Below are 14,717 nucleotides of genomic sequence, written 5' to 3'. Positions count from 1 at the left end.
ACTGCACATGACCAAGACAACATCCTGTAACAAGTCCTATAATGAGTGACCCTGAAAATCACCACATCAACAGTCTCATTACCAAACACTGGAAGATAGACAGCTGCATTACATTCTAGCATGCTAATAAAAGCAACCTGGTTTTTTTTTCAGATATACCCACTTCCTCTACCTTGTACCAGCTTTGATGCAGACGTAAATATGAGCAGAAGAACTAGGCTGTTTTTGATTAGGCAAGCCACCTCAGGCATCCTGCATGTCTCCACAAACTCAGAACAGTTTGGTGAAGTGATTTAAGACAACAGTAAAGGAATTTCCCCAAGGATGGGCTACTCTGTGGGAAAGCTGTTAGGGCAGCTTTCTCACTGAAGACCTTGCAAGCTGCAGGCAGTAAGATCCTGCACCTCCTCGAAAGCCTCCCCACTCCCTACATGATCTCCAGGTCCCTCCCTCCTACCCCTTTTCATTTCAAGAGGAAACAGTGTGAGCCAAGAAAGTTTGCTCTGCCCACCATTAGTCCACTTACGCTGTGTCTCTGGGCTCCTTGGCCAGGCTTTGCCCAGGGTCTCGAAGGCACAGATCAGGGACTCCATCTGCACCTCCTTCTCCCTCATGTCCTCATCCTCTTCATCATGCTTTGGTAAACCCGTGCCCATGCTCTCAAGAGAGTTCTGCGGAGGTGATGGGGGGAAGGGTGATCAACAGAAGGATGAGGGCAGGCTAGCCACACACTTCAGTGCAATTCAGTCTTCCCTTGCAGGCTGTGCGCACCAGTCCGTGCACCCAGTCAGTGCCTCCATACAACTGGAGCACAGGCCCCCTTGGCCACCAGCAGCTCTGGCACTATCGGCAGCCTGCAGAAGCGCGCAGCAGGCTCTGTGGCCTTGCATCCAAACATCTGCCTGTGCTGTACGAGTCCCACTTGCAGAGCTGCGAAGCACCGCAGATACTTAACTGAAGCACTCTACACAGCTTCCTAGGAGTCTCTCGCTGTCCGTCGAGCAGCCAGGAATTAACTTTTAATGCTGCATCGGGGCAGTGCTGGACACCACCGGAAGGACTCTGCCTAGAGAACAGCTGGGCTAATTCGGATTTTGGGCAGCGCAGGCACAACCCACCCAGGGCTCACTAACAGTCTGGTATTCAGCCCCACCAAGGATCTGGCTGAGTGTTGGGTATTCCTCACATCAGCAGCCTTCTGGGCAGAAGCCTGGCATGCTTCCAGCATTAGCCAGACTGTCACCACTTGGGTGTTTTGCTTTGAAAGAGGGAAAACTCAAGAAGCTGAACTGTCACCTTCTTTATCATGGGAAAGATGATATCTGCCAGCTCCTGGAACCGGTCTTCCTTTGTTGCCTGCAGCACCCCAGCCGCACAGCGCAGTGCCACCATCTTATACTTTAGGTTCTCTTTCTGACATTCTTTCAGGACACCCTGGACAATATCATTGATGGTGGGCTGGCCAGGCACTGACTTCTGCAGCTCTGCACTGGAACACAAGGCACACAGAAACTATCAGACCCACATGAATCCCTTCCCAAGCACCGCTTTTCCCACAGCGTCCAGGCACAGGGTTGCAGGTTGTCCAGGCACTGAAGTTACACTCTGGTGTTCTTCACTCTTACCCTGTCTGTTCTCCCTGGTTTTCTTTCCTGTCTTTCCTCATATGCTTCCAGTGTACTTTCCACCCTCACTCTTCTACCTCTTCCTCTCTCTTCCCCTTTAAAGTGTCCATCCTTCCCCTTAGTCTCTTCTTTCTTCTTCGCAATTCTGGCCTCTCAACATCCTCCTCCTTGCCCTAAACCAACCATTTACCTGTGCAGGTCCCTCTGAAGTATCACTTGTCCCTCCCAGCTCTCACCAGTGACCCGCACATTGACAAGGAGGGTGGAGAGAGACTCCTCACATGCTGATGGGAGATCAGGATGGTGTTCACAACTTTCTAGAGTCTCCTTAGCACCAGACAGGTGACAACACTGTGCAACAACCTCCTTTTTGAGGTCCCAGCTCCCGAGAGTACCACCTCTTTCAAGACACTTACTTGCAAGCAGAGACGACACTGGCAATGGCCTTTAACAGCTCCTCCTGCAATGAGTAAAACAGATACCACTGAGAAATGCTTCACAGCCAAATGGCACAGTCCTGCCGCACAGGGGAAACCTTTGTACTCTGCTGCGAGAGGTAGTGGGGAAACATGCCTATGACACCAGCCTAGAGAAGCAATGTCTGGCTCCTGCCACTCCTGCTGTAGAGGCTGCAGAGGACTTGGCTTTCCATCTGCACTGAACCAGCAGTGGAAAGTGGCCTTGCAGCACTTCTGAGCACAAGCTAGTACCCCTCAAGGCCAGAATGCGGTGCAGTGGAAGTAGTCTAAGTGGAAACCCAACTCCTAAAGCAACCTGAACTCCACCTACTTATCTTCCCTGTCATTTTTGTATCTGTGAAATGCAGAGCAAACTGCAGACTCCCTAAGACAGAGCTCCTACGTGTGCTGCTCAGCAGCAGGGAACATGGCATTTCCTGGCTCAAGGGCCGCATGCTAGTGCTCACAGTGATCCACAGGGTGCTTGTTCCCTTTTTACCTTCCCTGTCCAGGTTCTCCCTGGCAGGCCTTGCAGCAGTGCGGTGAGCACTATTCCCAGATGCGGCGGTACAAGGGAGCCCGTCTGTTTGGCAACTGATGCCATGGCAGCTGCTCCCTGAGCTTTCATCTTCCAGGACTGGGACTGCAGAGCCTTCTGGGTAATGGTTATCAACTCCTGCATATACAGTCTGATGCCACCCTGAGTACCTGCGCATCAAACAGAGGAAAACTGTAGATTTGCCACAAACCAAACAAAAATCTGATCTTATTTGAAAAAAAAAAAAAGAAAAAAAAGCAGTTACAGATTTGTCTATTTTTTTGGCCATGAAACATATCAGCAAGGCCTGCTTCAGGCAAAGGGGTGAAGAATTCCTCCCAGGCTAATTGAAGGTGGGTTCTCTTTTCTAGGCACTTCCAAAGAAAATCTTTAGTACGTATCTAGACAAAGAGCTCATCTCAGTCCTTCCACATAGCAGACATTAGACATTGTGTTAGCCCATTTCTAAGGAATAAAACTTTTTTTTTTTTTTACAAGAACAGGTCACTAGAAAACCGTTTTGTAGCTCCTTTCCCAAACTCTAGAAAAGTAATCTGCTGACTGAGGGACCATATCTGAAAACAGGTCAGAGGAGGAGCCAGCAAAACCATTTCACCATACATTCAGATCTTCCTACACAGACAGAAAGCATGGCAAAATAGCCCTTCTATAGCACAGATTCGTTCATTGAAGTAAAAACCACAGGCATCAGCAGAGAGATCTCCAACCCAAGACACAGGCCAAAATGCCCTGTAACTTCAGAGTGTGCAGCAGCCCTTAAAGGCTGACATCAAAATTTCCAAAGTGCCTCTCAATCTTAAAATACTTCTCCTGGCTGTGTCTGTGTATCCTCAGCAATCAATACCTCTGTTATTATTTTAAATAGCCACAGAGAAGTTAACCTGCCGAAACTCATACAGGACATCTTTAGCAAGGAAAAAAATGGAAACAGGCTTCCCATGAGAACTCTGGGTTTCCAAAATGGATTTCCAGAAAGCATGATGCTTCTTGCCCCATGCTTCCCAGAAAGCTTTTACCACTCTTAATGCAACTTACCAGGTACATTTTCCTGCCAAACTTCAGTCCACAGAGTAGAATTCTCTTTCTCTCCTTTCTCTTCATCGGGAACCTCATGCATGCCAAGAAAAGCCAATGGCAGCACATGTTTGGCATGGTTCTTCACTACATCTGGGCTGTAGCGTCCCACAGCATGCACAGTTAAAGCACAGCCTGTCCTGTAAACTGGCTCTGAAGGAGCAAAACAATCACACATTGTAACTGGGAAGCAGGATTTTCCTTTGACAGCTTGTTCTGCCTCTTGGGAATCAGAGGAATGCAGAGTATTGTATAATGATTACATGTGGGAATTATTCAGCCAGTGAAACAAAGCATCACAATATAGAAATGTTTCTTTAACAGCTTTTGCTGTCACCAGGAACTTTTTCTGCACTCTATTCTGTAATTGAACACCCCAGAACCAACATACCTTCCTTCTCCATGTACCAACTGCTGAGTTTGTGCAACAGCTTCTCAGTGCTACTGTCCCGGGAAGTCTGTAACAGGGAAGTGACTCAAATCACTCATACACTTAAAAAAACCCCAACAACAAAGAAGAAAAATAAAATCTAAAACCATCTCAAACCCCAACTCACCCGGACTAGATGCCCCATAGCAAAGGCAAAAGACTTCTGTACCACACTGTTGCGATCAGTCAGGCCACTAAGTAAAGCACTCATAAGTTTGCCTGTTGGAAGAGACTTCAGTTTATCATAAGTATCACATTTTTATTCGTGTGACAAGAATAGCCCGCATTTCACTAGATTGTCTGAATATATGCGTTTTTCCTCGTCGCATGTTTGCGGGGTTATAGGTCTGTCTGGTCCTTATGTTTAAACAAGTGCACAGCAAGGCTCAGCAAAAGCTAGTGTTTTGCCAGCCTCAGCCTGCACACCTTGACTGATAATGTTCCTGCATGTGAGCACCCCAGCTGATCATGCTTTCACCTTTATTTCTATTTTGCAACAGAAGGGTGACCTCCTTTCTACTATCAATCACAGTAAATTTTAAAGAGTAGACTAAGACCCTGTTTATGGTCCTCCCATAGCTCAAGTTGAAGAAACAAGTGCTTATTGACAGTGCTACACTAATACAGGCACTGTTAGTCTGCTCCAATAAAATCTAGAGATATTTCTGCCTGTTCCTGCTGGGCGCTAGCAAATTCCCTCAACTCCTTGCTCTGCCTCTTCCAACTTGGTGAGGTATTTAACATCCCCAGGACCTACCACCAGCATGCCAGTCTTATAAACACAAGGCAACCTCAAACAGCTCTCTGAGGAAAATACACACATAAAGGTCATTCTTGTGATAAAATCAAAGGCCTATAAGGAGGAAATACTACCTACAGAACAGCAACAAAAAGCACCTTTAAATCCTGACACTAGAAACAAACCTTACCTGAATAAGGTGTTAAGTCCTGAGGACACTGTGTGGTTAACGATACAATTACACTTGCACAGCCTCCCTGGAAGGATGCAAGGGAAAACAAAGGTAAGATAAAACAGCACTAGCCCCTGGTTATTACTGTTAATACTTGCTGTGGTGCTATATATGTTCCTGTATGACATGATCGAGGCCCACTGAGCCTCTGCCCTGATAAGTGGGGAGTCAAGGGTAGAAGAAGAAAAAGAGTTTGTAACAAATGAATGGTAAGAATTAAATTAGGAAGTGAAAAGGTTACCAGGACCCACACTCAGAATAGATGGTCCTGGAAGATTTACAGCTATCACAGAAAACCTTCTGCACTCAAGTGTCACCAAGCACAACAGCCATGTAGCCCAGGGGAGGTTAACGCAGCAGACATTCAGAAAATCACAAGCATTGTAGGTGGATTGAGACTCAGATGTAGAATTACTCCAGTATGAATGAGCCCAAGCTGTCACTTTAAAAGAGACAGTCAAAAGAACTGTATTTACATTAACACTGCTCTGTGTTCTCTTCTCCATTTCCAAAGGAACTATTAAAATCACATACATACCTTTGTACCAAGGCCTACTCCACTTTTGATCAGTTCACACAGCCGGGGAACCAGCTCACCCAGGACAGACACATCCAAATACTGCAAGCTCTACAGAAAGGCAAGGGACAGGGGGCGTTGGGGGGAGAAAAAGGAAAGGTAATGGTGGCAGACTTAAGCAGGTCTAATTCCAGCTGAGGCTGGCCTCAGTTCTGCAGGCTGGTCTTCAGCTGAATCATTAGAGTTTGCTGCATGGTGGGAAAAAGGCACCACAAAGTGGCTTCCACCACATACAGATTCTCTTGTCCCACTTCTATGCTGAGCTGACCCTGCTAAAATTATCATTTGCTGGAACTGATGTACTCCAAGTGTTTAGAAAGCTGAAAGTAACACACTAGCAGGAACTCCTTTTGGGGAGGGGAAGAGATGCAAAGGTGTGCATGTCTTAGGCAGAGCCCAACATTCCCACAACTGTCTGAAACCCTGAAGCAGTAACATATCCAAACGAAACAATGAAATGAAACTAGTTAAGACAGTTTTTAAACAGGTCAAGACAAACAAGTGGTATAAATGACATAAAAGTACAAGAGGGATGTTACTGATATCGTTTCTCATCTCCTATGCCTAAATGCCACTGGGCAAAACAGAAAGCCTCATGTTAACAGCACTCTCTGCAGCACACTGTCTGCAGAGGGGAGATCCATCCTCTAGCAAATTCAAGGATCATATACTAACTGAAGGTAACCCTCTCTGAGCTTCAGAAGTTAGAGCAGCTGTCACTTACTTCCTCCTCCTGCATCGGTATGGTGAAGGGAATAGTCCATTATATCATATAACCTCCCAGCCAGCCCCAGAATAGAGAGGAATAGAGAGAAGGTTGCTCACAAGCCAGGACATCTTCATGCTATCTCTCCCCTCCCCTAGGAAATCCAAAGCACCGATCAGGGCAGCACAACTGTCGCCCCGGGCTGGTGGGGGAGAGGCATGGCCTGGAGGAGGGACAGCAGCAGCTGCTGCAGCCTGCGGGGTGGCAGTGAGTACGCTTTTCCACGGAGCCTTTCATTCCCAGCCGCTTTACACACTATTTATAGAGGGCAGTCCACCTGACACCAAAACGCAGCTCCACACACTGTTATATAAAGGAGGGCTTGCTGTTGTTACTCTTCCATAAGCGCAGGAAACAAGGAATAGCTCTGGTGGCCACGCTTCTAAAGCTTGCTCAGCGCTCACAGCCCCTGCCTGCTCACACCCACCTCGCTGTGTGCAGTGCCTGAGCAGAAAGGAAATGTCTTTTCTTTGGGAAGGGACAGGCTCTTTCAGAGGGCAGGGAACTCTGCCAAGACAGACCCTACAGCACAGTGTCTGGGCATCATGGACTCCTCCAGCAGCAGGGAACTATGGTGCAAAACACCAGCTGCTGACAGTGCTTTCAGTGATATCAGCATTTTCTCTAAATATCTGTACCACCGGCAACGCCCAGGTAAGGATACCTAAGGCACCATGAGGCAAGGGTTGGACAGCATTTGTGCCTTAAGAACAGTAACTACCATCAGTTGGAGGCCCAGGTGAGAACCTGGTTGTGCAACAGTGGGCCAGAGATGAAGGAAAATGGCAGCTAGCATAATCCGGAACCAGTTGAGGCCCCATCCAAAGAAAAGCACTTGAAAGATGCCCTTTTCATCAAAGCAGGCAGGTCTTCAGGTGGAGAAACAATCCGTGTGACTCCAAATGGAGCCAAGGTTATTCACAACTGATCTGAGGAGCAAGCTGTGGCAGCAGCATGAGAGAAGTCAGTACATGAAAAAGAAGGTGGGCAGACATCCACAGGGCGATGTGATAACAAAATGAACCCTGAAGAGGTATTCTGTAAAGCTCCCACTTCGATTCCTGTTCTTCTCCTACAACATACCTTACACTGGAACCCATCTGAATCAAGTTCTTACCATGTTAATGGTTTCCATCATGGGAGATGACTTGACAGCACTAAGTCTGGCACTATCCATTGCAGTCTAACAAGAAGAAAAAAACAAAACCAAGTGTAAACTCAACATGAAAACAGTGGAAAGGGCAGTATCAGCTATAACTCACTACCTCACAAACTCAAACCAAAACCTATTTCAGAGGCATACAGACAGAAAGTAATTACATCTACAGACCATGAGTGTCTCCCTTTCAAAGGCAGGTGGATGTTCTAGCTGGAGTACAGTAGATAAACCGTGCACTCCTGACATCACGGAAACAACAAAAAGAAAAAAAAAAAAGAAAATAAGGAAAAAAAGGGAGAGAAAGAAAAAAGGGAAAAGAAAAAAAAGAAAAAAATCCCACTCTGACCTATTGTTCACTCCTTTCTCAATTGCAAAGGCTAGAGTTTGACCCTTTTCCCTCCCCACAATGAAATTAGCTACATTTGCTTCTGAACAGTGGGCTTCAGTCACTTTCCCAGAAGACTGCTACTGATTTATACAGTTCTTTGAGAAAGATTCAAGGACACAGTGCTGACAACATCCACCTCCAGCCCACAGTGCTATGGCACGCCTTCTAATCTATGTTATAAGAAGTCCTGCAGTTAATCCCCTGGGAAAAACAGCCACAAAGCTTGACAGTACAGGTGCATTCCAGATAATTATTACAGACTCTCTCTTCACCTGTTTCACTGTTGTACATGGAGTTGAAGTGACATTTAACAACAATTCTTAATAAGATTGTTCTTCACTTTCTGAAATATGTAGTTGTCTAGTGAATAAAAAAAAATCCCAACCCTTCAAAAAAACCCCCACATTTGTCCAGCCATTTTGCAATGACCAAACTTTTTTTAGTAACTTCTTAGCTCTTTCTCTTTGCATCTTTGAACAAAAATCTGCTGGTTTTCTGCCTACTGAATGAAGCTTAAATCTTTGTTATCTCTGTTCTGTGGATACTTTCCCACTATAATTGCACTTACTTTCTCCTGATCTGTTGCAGAAAGACTCAAATAATTGAGGACTTGAGGCTCCAGCACACTTAAGGATTCCAGTAAGGCTGGGATAAGTCTTGGTGCGTGAGGTTTCAGCATAGACCCAGCACTTTTACTGATCTTCACAAGAGTGTTAATGCTGAAAAAAAGATCAAAGGGAAGGTCAACAGAGAAGCACACAGACTTGGCTGAAAAACGTCTCTGGTCTGCTCTAATCCAGTACCAACAAAAAGGCCAATCCAAATCTCAGATACACCAATATCAATCTACCTGCAAACAAAAGTCTGTGTATTTTTCTGCTTAAGCAAACCATACCCTAGCCCTGAGCTTCTAATTGATGCTATGCTTCGCACAGAGATTTCTTACTTTGGCCAGGGTATCACAAAGGGAATGGGCAAAGAGGCAGTACTACACACAGATGTAGGAAGAAATAACACATCTTCATGTTTTAAAGCAGCTCTGGGCAAAGTCACCCCAGAGACATCCATCGTCTCTGCCCAAGAAAAAACAAATTACAATGATCTGTTCAAATCCCACTTGTCAGTTTCAGACTGACCACATCTCTCAGGCTGCATTTTGATAAAGGGTTTTCATAGCTTCAAAAGGGATGAAAAAAAATCAAGAAATATTCACTATCATTTGATTGGAGCTTTCTAACCTTTCTGGATAATCATGTTCAATAAAAGAAAATTATTTTTGCAAAGACCAGCTACACTCCAGGTCTGAATTTTCCAGCCTTTTTTGTCCTTCAAGCAAATGAAGGAATACACAAGGTTACAAAGTGACAAGCATATGAAGTCTCTAAACATCAAGGGACACCAAACCATTACATGACGTAAAATGTATTTGAACAGTGTGACAAAATGCAGTCACCTCTGGGATGTGAACTGCCATTACTCACAACCAGTCATGAAATAAGATGCGGCTGTTTCAAGAACTACCGCGAGATTTTTTGTTTACAAGCAGAAGAGATATGCCAGTCCTTAAGGACAGCCTCAAGCACAGCAAACTGCTTGCAGATCAGTTTGCCGGTTGTACAGGGAGAAAAGAACTTTCTGCTGGGAACTGAATCTGGGCATTTGCAGAGAGGCCAGATACTCCCAAAAGATGGGTAGAGTTCCTGGGGCTGCTGTTTGAACTCAGTGGGAAAAGGACTTAGCAGGAAAGCTGTTTTGGGGAGAAACTTGTCACTTCAAACACAAAGAACATTCTGCAACTCAGGTGAATAAGCTGGGTCTCTTTGTGACAAATCATGAGGCCATCCCCACAGACCTTACATGATCCAAAACTAACCTGAGAGATCGGACTTCAGCAACTGTGCTTACTATTCCTTTGTCTAGGAGGCAAGGGAGTAATACAGCTATCATCTTCTGACCAGCTGCTCCTTTAGAGGGATCACACATCTTCACGCAGACCTGGGTACAGGTGAGAATCAGTGTTGCAAGTACGTACAAACCTCCTGCTCAGACTCTATTAAAGCACCTTCTCCATCAGACAGACAGAAGAAGCCAACAGTAACTACAGCAACTGCTTACAGCCAAACCTAGGCTCTGTTACACCTTCATTCTCCTCTCCAGGAGGTACTTAAGCCCCAATCCACATCCCTAAAAGGAGCTTCAGCTACAGTCAGCTTCCAGAAAAGGCAAATTCAGAGCCTAGCAGGCCTTGATCTGCATCTGGATGAAGAGGTGGACCAAATGGCCTCTCAGTTGAGGAACAGCCTATCTCAGCTACCTGGATTCAACCATTCCATAAGGCAGAGCAGCAAGTCCCAGATCAGTACAGATTCTGCAACTGCAACAACGTTTTGGGACCAGGTCACCACTTATCCCATTGAGATGTTGTGTTGCATGCATTGTGAAGGTTGTGATTTCAAACACAGCTCTTAAGATCTGTTTCCATTTCCACTGATGTGACTTTTTTAGAGGAATACCTAAAAAAATATTAAGTGATATGTGTACTACACCCAAAAAATCTTGTGTCAGTAACAGCACCAGAGAGTGAAGTCCAGACTGTATTACTTTGTTTCACAGCAGTGGGTTTCCCCTGGGCTTGCTCAACTAGATCAGTTGGGCTTGGCCAACTGTTGAAGTTACAGGAAGTTTCCTTAAATCCCACTCCCAAGTGCGGAAAAAAAGGACATCAGAGGAAAAAACCAGTTCATTATATACCTCCTTTGGTTGTAGAGAACTTAACATTGCGTTATCCTCAAGCAGCAGAACTTCACCAGCATCAACAAAAGTACAGAAAAGTATGTGGTCAAGCTTATTATGATTGCTTTCTAGAGAGCTGTTCTGTTTATCACAACTGCACCTTATACTAGAGATCTTCTCAAGACAACAGTCTAAGGTAAACAGGTCACTCTTGCAGATATGATAGTGAATGATTACCTGACATCAAAACCATAAACGTCTCCACGTGCAAATGACAAAATTAGAGTTTTACCTTGCTTAAAGTTTTTAGGGCTAGCTCTGCTGCTTTTCGCACAGTCTCCTAAAAAAGAAGTCAGCAACGCATAGTTACTATTTTTAAGTCTTCTATAGAATGATTCATATTAATTGATAAGTATAACACTAGTACTGAAAAGGCTATATTCATCACTAATACTTAATATAATAACTTGCAAAGAAATTCTGGCATTGGTCCATCCGAGTATCTGGCCTACTCAGTGATAAATACATTAAAAACCCTGCCTACCGCCACCAGGTTCTCTGTGATTCTGTTCACATTTGTCTCTGTGGTATTATTTTACTGGTTGTCCTTTTCAAAACCAAAAAAGCCACAAAACAAAAAAAATACCAAACAAACAATAAAACCCAAAACCAAACCCCAAAACCCCAACAGAACCTTCTACTGCAAAAAGAAGTATATAGTGCTTTGGGTATGTTTTACCTCCTCCTCAATATAATGCCTGTTGCTTAGTGATGCTTTACTCAACTGAATGTCTAGGACTACAGAAAGATGGACTAAAAGCAAACAGTAAAATTAGTGCAGCTCTGTTGGCACGTGAGACCACTAACATCCAGACTCTTTAACTTTACTTGTATTGATGAATTAAGCAGTATCTAGCAATATTCCTGGGTACTGAAACACAACCACCTGGACTGGTAATGCCTTAGGATGTTCTTAGAAAAAATCTGGCCTGCCACTGGTAGACCTTCCCAAACCATTTCCAGGAAAAATTCAGAAATTAGGTCCTTCCCAAAAGGCAGTCTGCAGGCAGTTGCTCTATTTTGGAGGCTCACATTGCTCATTAGCACTGAGGCAAAACAGCTCAGTTGGTTTCAGTGCCCAGGAACATTTCTGAACACACTACATCTACTAGTATGGAAGTAACCTCCTGGTACACAGGACCTTTTGGAAAACAGCTCAGCCTTGCTTAAGCTTGAGCAGAGAAGTCTGGATCCAGAGAGAACACAGCTCAAACCTGGAAGGACCCGAGGACTCTGACTTCATATATGCAAGTTATTCAAGCACACAAGCACGTTCTATATGTTTCTATACTCCAGAGTTAAGCAAATACTTAGGAATTCTTTTATATCCAGGAAAAATGCTGAACCATCAAGAATATGCACAGCAGGAATGAAAACCAACATTTAAAAACATCAGAAACATACACAAAGAATTTCCAAGGCGGCATGGAAATTTTAACTGCAAGGGGCCTGAATTTCTCATCTGCTTAATACCCAAAACTCCACTGGCTTCATCTTGACTGCTCATAGAATTTTTCTTTAAAGATCTCAGAGCTTGATCACTGTACTTTCTGTTGAAGACTCCTGTTCAATTATCCGTTCCTTTACCTTAATGTCATCTTGCACTCTGAATAGGATTTCCCAGATCTCTGGAAGCTTGTCTATAATGTCATCCAAAGGTCTTCCTCTTAGTAAGTCATTCAGTGCCAGACAGCTGCAAACAAGAAATTTCATTTCCTTCACACTGTGTATTTATTTGATAAAGTTGTATATACAGATATGTTTATAAATGTAAGTAAATGGTTAAAAAAATGAGAATTGTTTCATATTCCTTATTTTCCTTAAACCCTAAATCTACTCTGTCATAAGAACATCTCCTTTAGCTGAGAAAAAAACATTCAGCCAGTTGGTGAATCAGGTGACAGAAAGTGAGAAAGGCTGCTGTGGTGAAAATTGCTGTTACAAACATTCCAGTTACAAAATTGTTTCAGATTTCTTTTCTGTAAGTATAGGATAAGAACAAAACAAAATGGTCTAAAGCCTGGAATTGAAATTAAAATGGAAGTTTTCAATACAGCATAACTACAAACCATTATAAACAAAAAGCAGTTTATTAAAAATCCTATAGCGACTGGCATCTTGCTGTCAAGTGTGTATATGGCCAGACTGCAAGCAATTATTTCAGGTCCAAGGATAGACAAGCACTTTGTGACCAGAAAACTCCTCCTTCAGAGGACGTTGTTTAGTATCATGCTCAAGCTACATGCAATAAAAAATGTCAGGCTCAATGAAGCAAATACCATCAAGATTGTATCACACCTAAGTGCAGACTACAGGATGGCTCCATCCTGCTGAAAAGACATGTCCCTCTGTCCCCCCTCAACTTCTTCAGGTTAATAAGTTTATGGTGAAGAAAAGAAAAGAAGAGAGTTCAAAGAAAAATCTTTTACTTTTCCTAGCAATACCTGGATTCCCTGATCCTCCACAGACTGCTGGTTAGGTTACTGATCAAATCCTCAAGAATTTCCTTCATGTACTTATCAACCTATTATTAAAAAAAAGGAAAAATCATGAAACAAGCATGGACTATGCATCCTTGTCCTATACTCTGAAGAAAAAAAAAAGGTCCTTTTGGACAATACAACCTGCTTCCAGCCACAGGAGATGAACTAATGCTTGCCAGAGCTGACTACACATAAACTTACTCTGACTTTGCTTTAGACATGCCTTTCTCTGCACTGCTTCAGGGCTTAACGCTGTGACAGAGATGACAAGAAAGGAGGAGAGGCCCTCAGTCCTTCTACTTAGATGCTCTTGCTCTAGGAAGGGCATCTTAGACCACAAGGATTCCTGAAGAGCTTCTAATAAGCAATACCAAAGCAATATCGAAGTGTGGAAAGACCTCACTTTAAGTAAAGTAGATCATAAACTTGAATACTGGCAGCAGAAACAAGGTCTGCAACATCCTTTCGTATGTAAGAGGCAGTGCAAAACCTCTGCGCATCCTCCAGCTCATCCATGGATTCAAGCACCTCTTTCTCTGTAGGACAATACCTCAACCCTTTCTGCACAGCCCCTCCTTTCACAAGATGCAACTGTCCTGTGAGGACCTCTGAGGTGCTGCTGGCTAGCAGCAAACTCACCACTCTGCACTTCGCTGCTCACTCACCATTGACTTGTCAGTGACCAAGGCATTCCAAATGCTGGTCATTGCCTGTCGAATGCCCAGGTTGGGGTCAAACTGGTAACGGTAGAGCCGGGGAAGAAGCTGGGGCAAAAATGGAGCCAGCTGCTCTCCAGCCTTGGCAGCTATCACATTGAAACCAAAAGCTGCTCCCTGAAATGATGACAAAAGAGTATTTGTTGAAACAATCTGCTCACTCATTCAGTTATTGCTCCTGGGCATGCCACAGTCAGTGGCAGAGTGGACTGAGAGTTAGATTTAGACCAAATCAAAAGGACTAGAATGGTACCAGAATTAGCCCCGCATCAGTGCCACAGTACCACAGTGATCTCAAGTATACAATCACACTCAGCAGACAACATACTACTTCAAAACTTCCTTCTCTCCAACCTTCATTTCAAAATACCAATTGACCTCATTTGCAAAAATGGTGGTGGAGAATTTCAACAATGAAGATTTGAGTATGTTCCTCTGAAAGAGATTCTTTCTCAAAAAAACTCGTGAGGGTGGGCCACTGCTTCCCTAGAACTCTGCTGCATTTAAAAGAACTACAATAACTTAGGAACTGAAAAACTAAAAACAAAACAACTCTACCTTAGCTCTACAACCTGAAATTTCTGAGGATTATAATTTTGCATGTGTCTATATTTACTTTAAACTCAAGTATTCTTCCATATTCTTTTTTCTTTCTCCAACACTGTAAATTCCACTGTCAATTCTAACACAGTGGAACTGATGCTCACCCTTTGCTCGT

At 44.0% G+C, this 14,717-nt stretch overlaps 1 protein-coding gene across 4 annotated transcripts in view; it reads right to left on the bottom strand.

Annotated features, from left to right (window-relative positions):
- The window catches only part of ECPAS (Ecm29 proteasome adaptor and scaffold), a 63,084-nt gene that overhangs the window by 3,326 nt on the left and 45,041 nt on the right, over positions 1-14,717 (bottom strand). For all 4 annotated transcript variants that reach the window (XM_049796109.1, XM_049796107.1, XM_049796108.1 and 1 more), the window contains 16 exons: positions 13,949-14,116; positions 13,245-13,324; positions 12,388-12,493; positions 11,033-11,080; positions 9,881-10,002; positions 8,576-8,726; positions 7,578-7,643; positions 5,656-5,745; positions 5,076-5,142; positions 4,274-4,365; positions 4,108-4,174; positions 3,678-3,869; positions 2,583-2,791; positions 2,042-2,085; positions 1,297-1,489; positions 527-671 (listed from right to left, as the gene is read on the bottom strand). In XM_049796109.1, coding sequence (XP_049652066.1) covers positions 527-671; positions 1,297-1,489; positions 2,042-2,085; positions 2,583-2,791; positions 3,678-3,869; positions 4,108-4,174; positions 4,274-4,365; positions 5,076-5,142; positions 5,656-5,745; positions 7,578-7,643; positions 8,576-8,726; positions 9,881-10,002; positions 11,033-11,080; positions 12,388-12,493; positions 13,245-13,324; positions 13,949-14,116 — 1,840 coding nt within the window. The remainder of the gene's footprint in view (positions 1-526; positions 672-1,296; positions 1,490-2,041; positions 2,086-2,582; positions 2,792-3,677; positions 3,870-4,107; positions 4,175-4,273; positions 4,366-5,075; positions 5,143-5,655; positions 5,746-7,577; positions 7,644-8,575; positions 8,727-9,880; positions 10,003-11,032; positions 11,081-12,387; positions 12,494-13,244; positions 13,325-13,948; positions 14,117-14,717) is intronic.

This window comes from Accipiter gentilis, chromosome Z, assembly GCF_929443795.1.
Source record: "Accipiter gentilis chromosome Z, bAccGen1.1, whole genome shotgun sequence".
In the NCBI taxonomy this organism is placed as follows: Eukaryota; Metazoa; Chordata; class Aves; order Accipitriformes; family Accipitridae; genus Astur; species Astur gentilis.
Note: the sequence above shows the minus strand (reverse complement) of the source record. Positions and strands in the feature narration are given on the sequence as shown.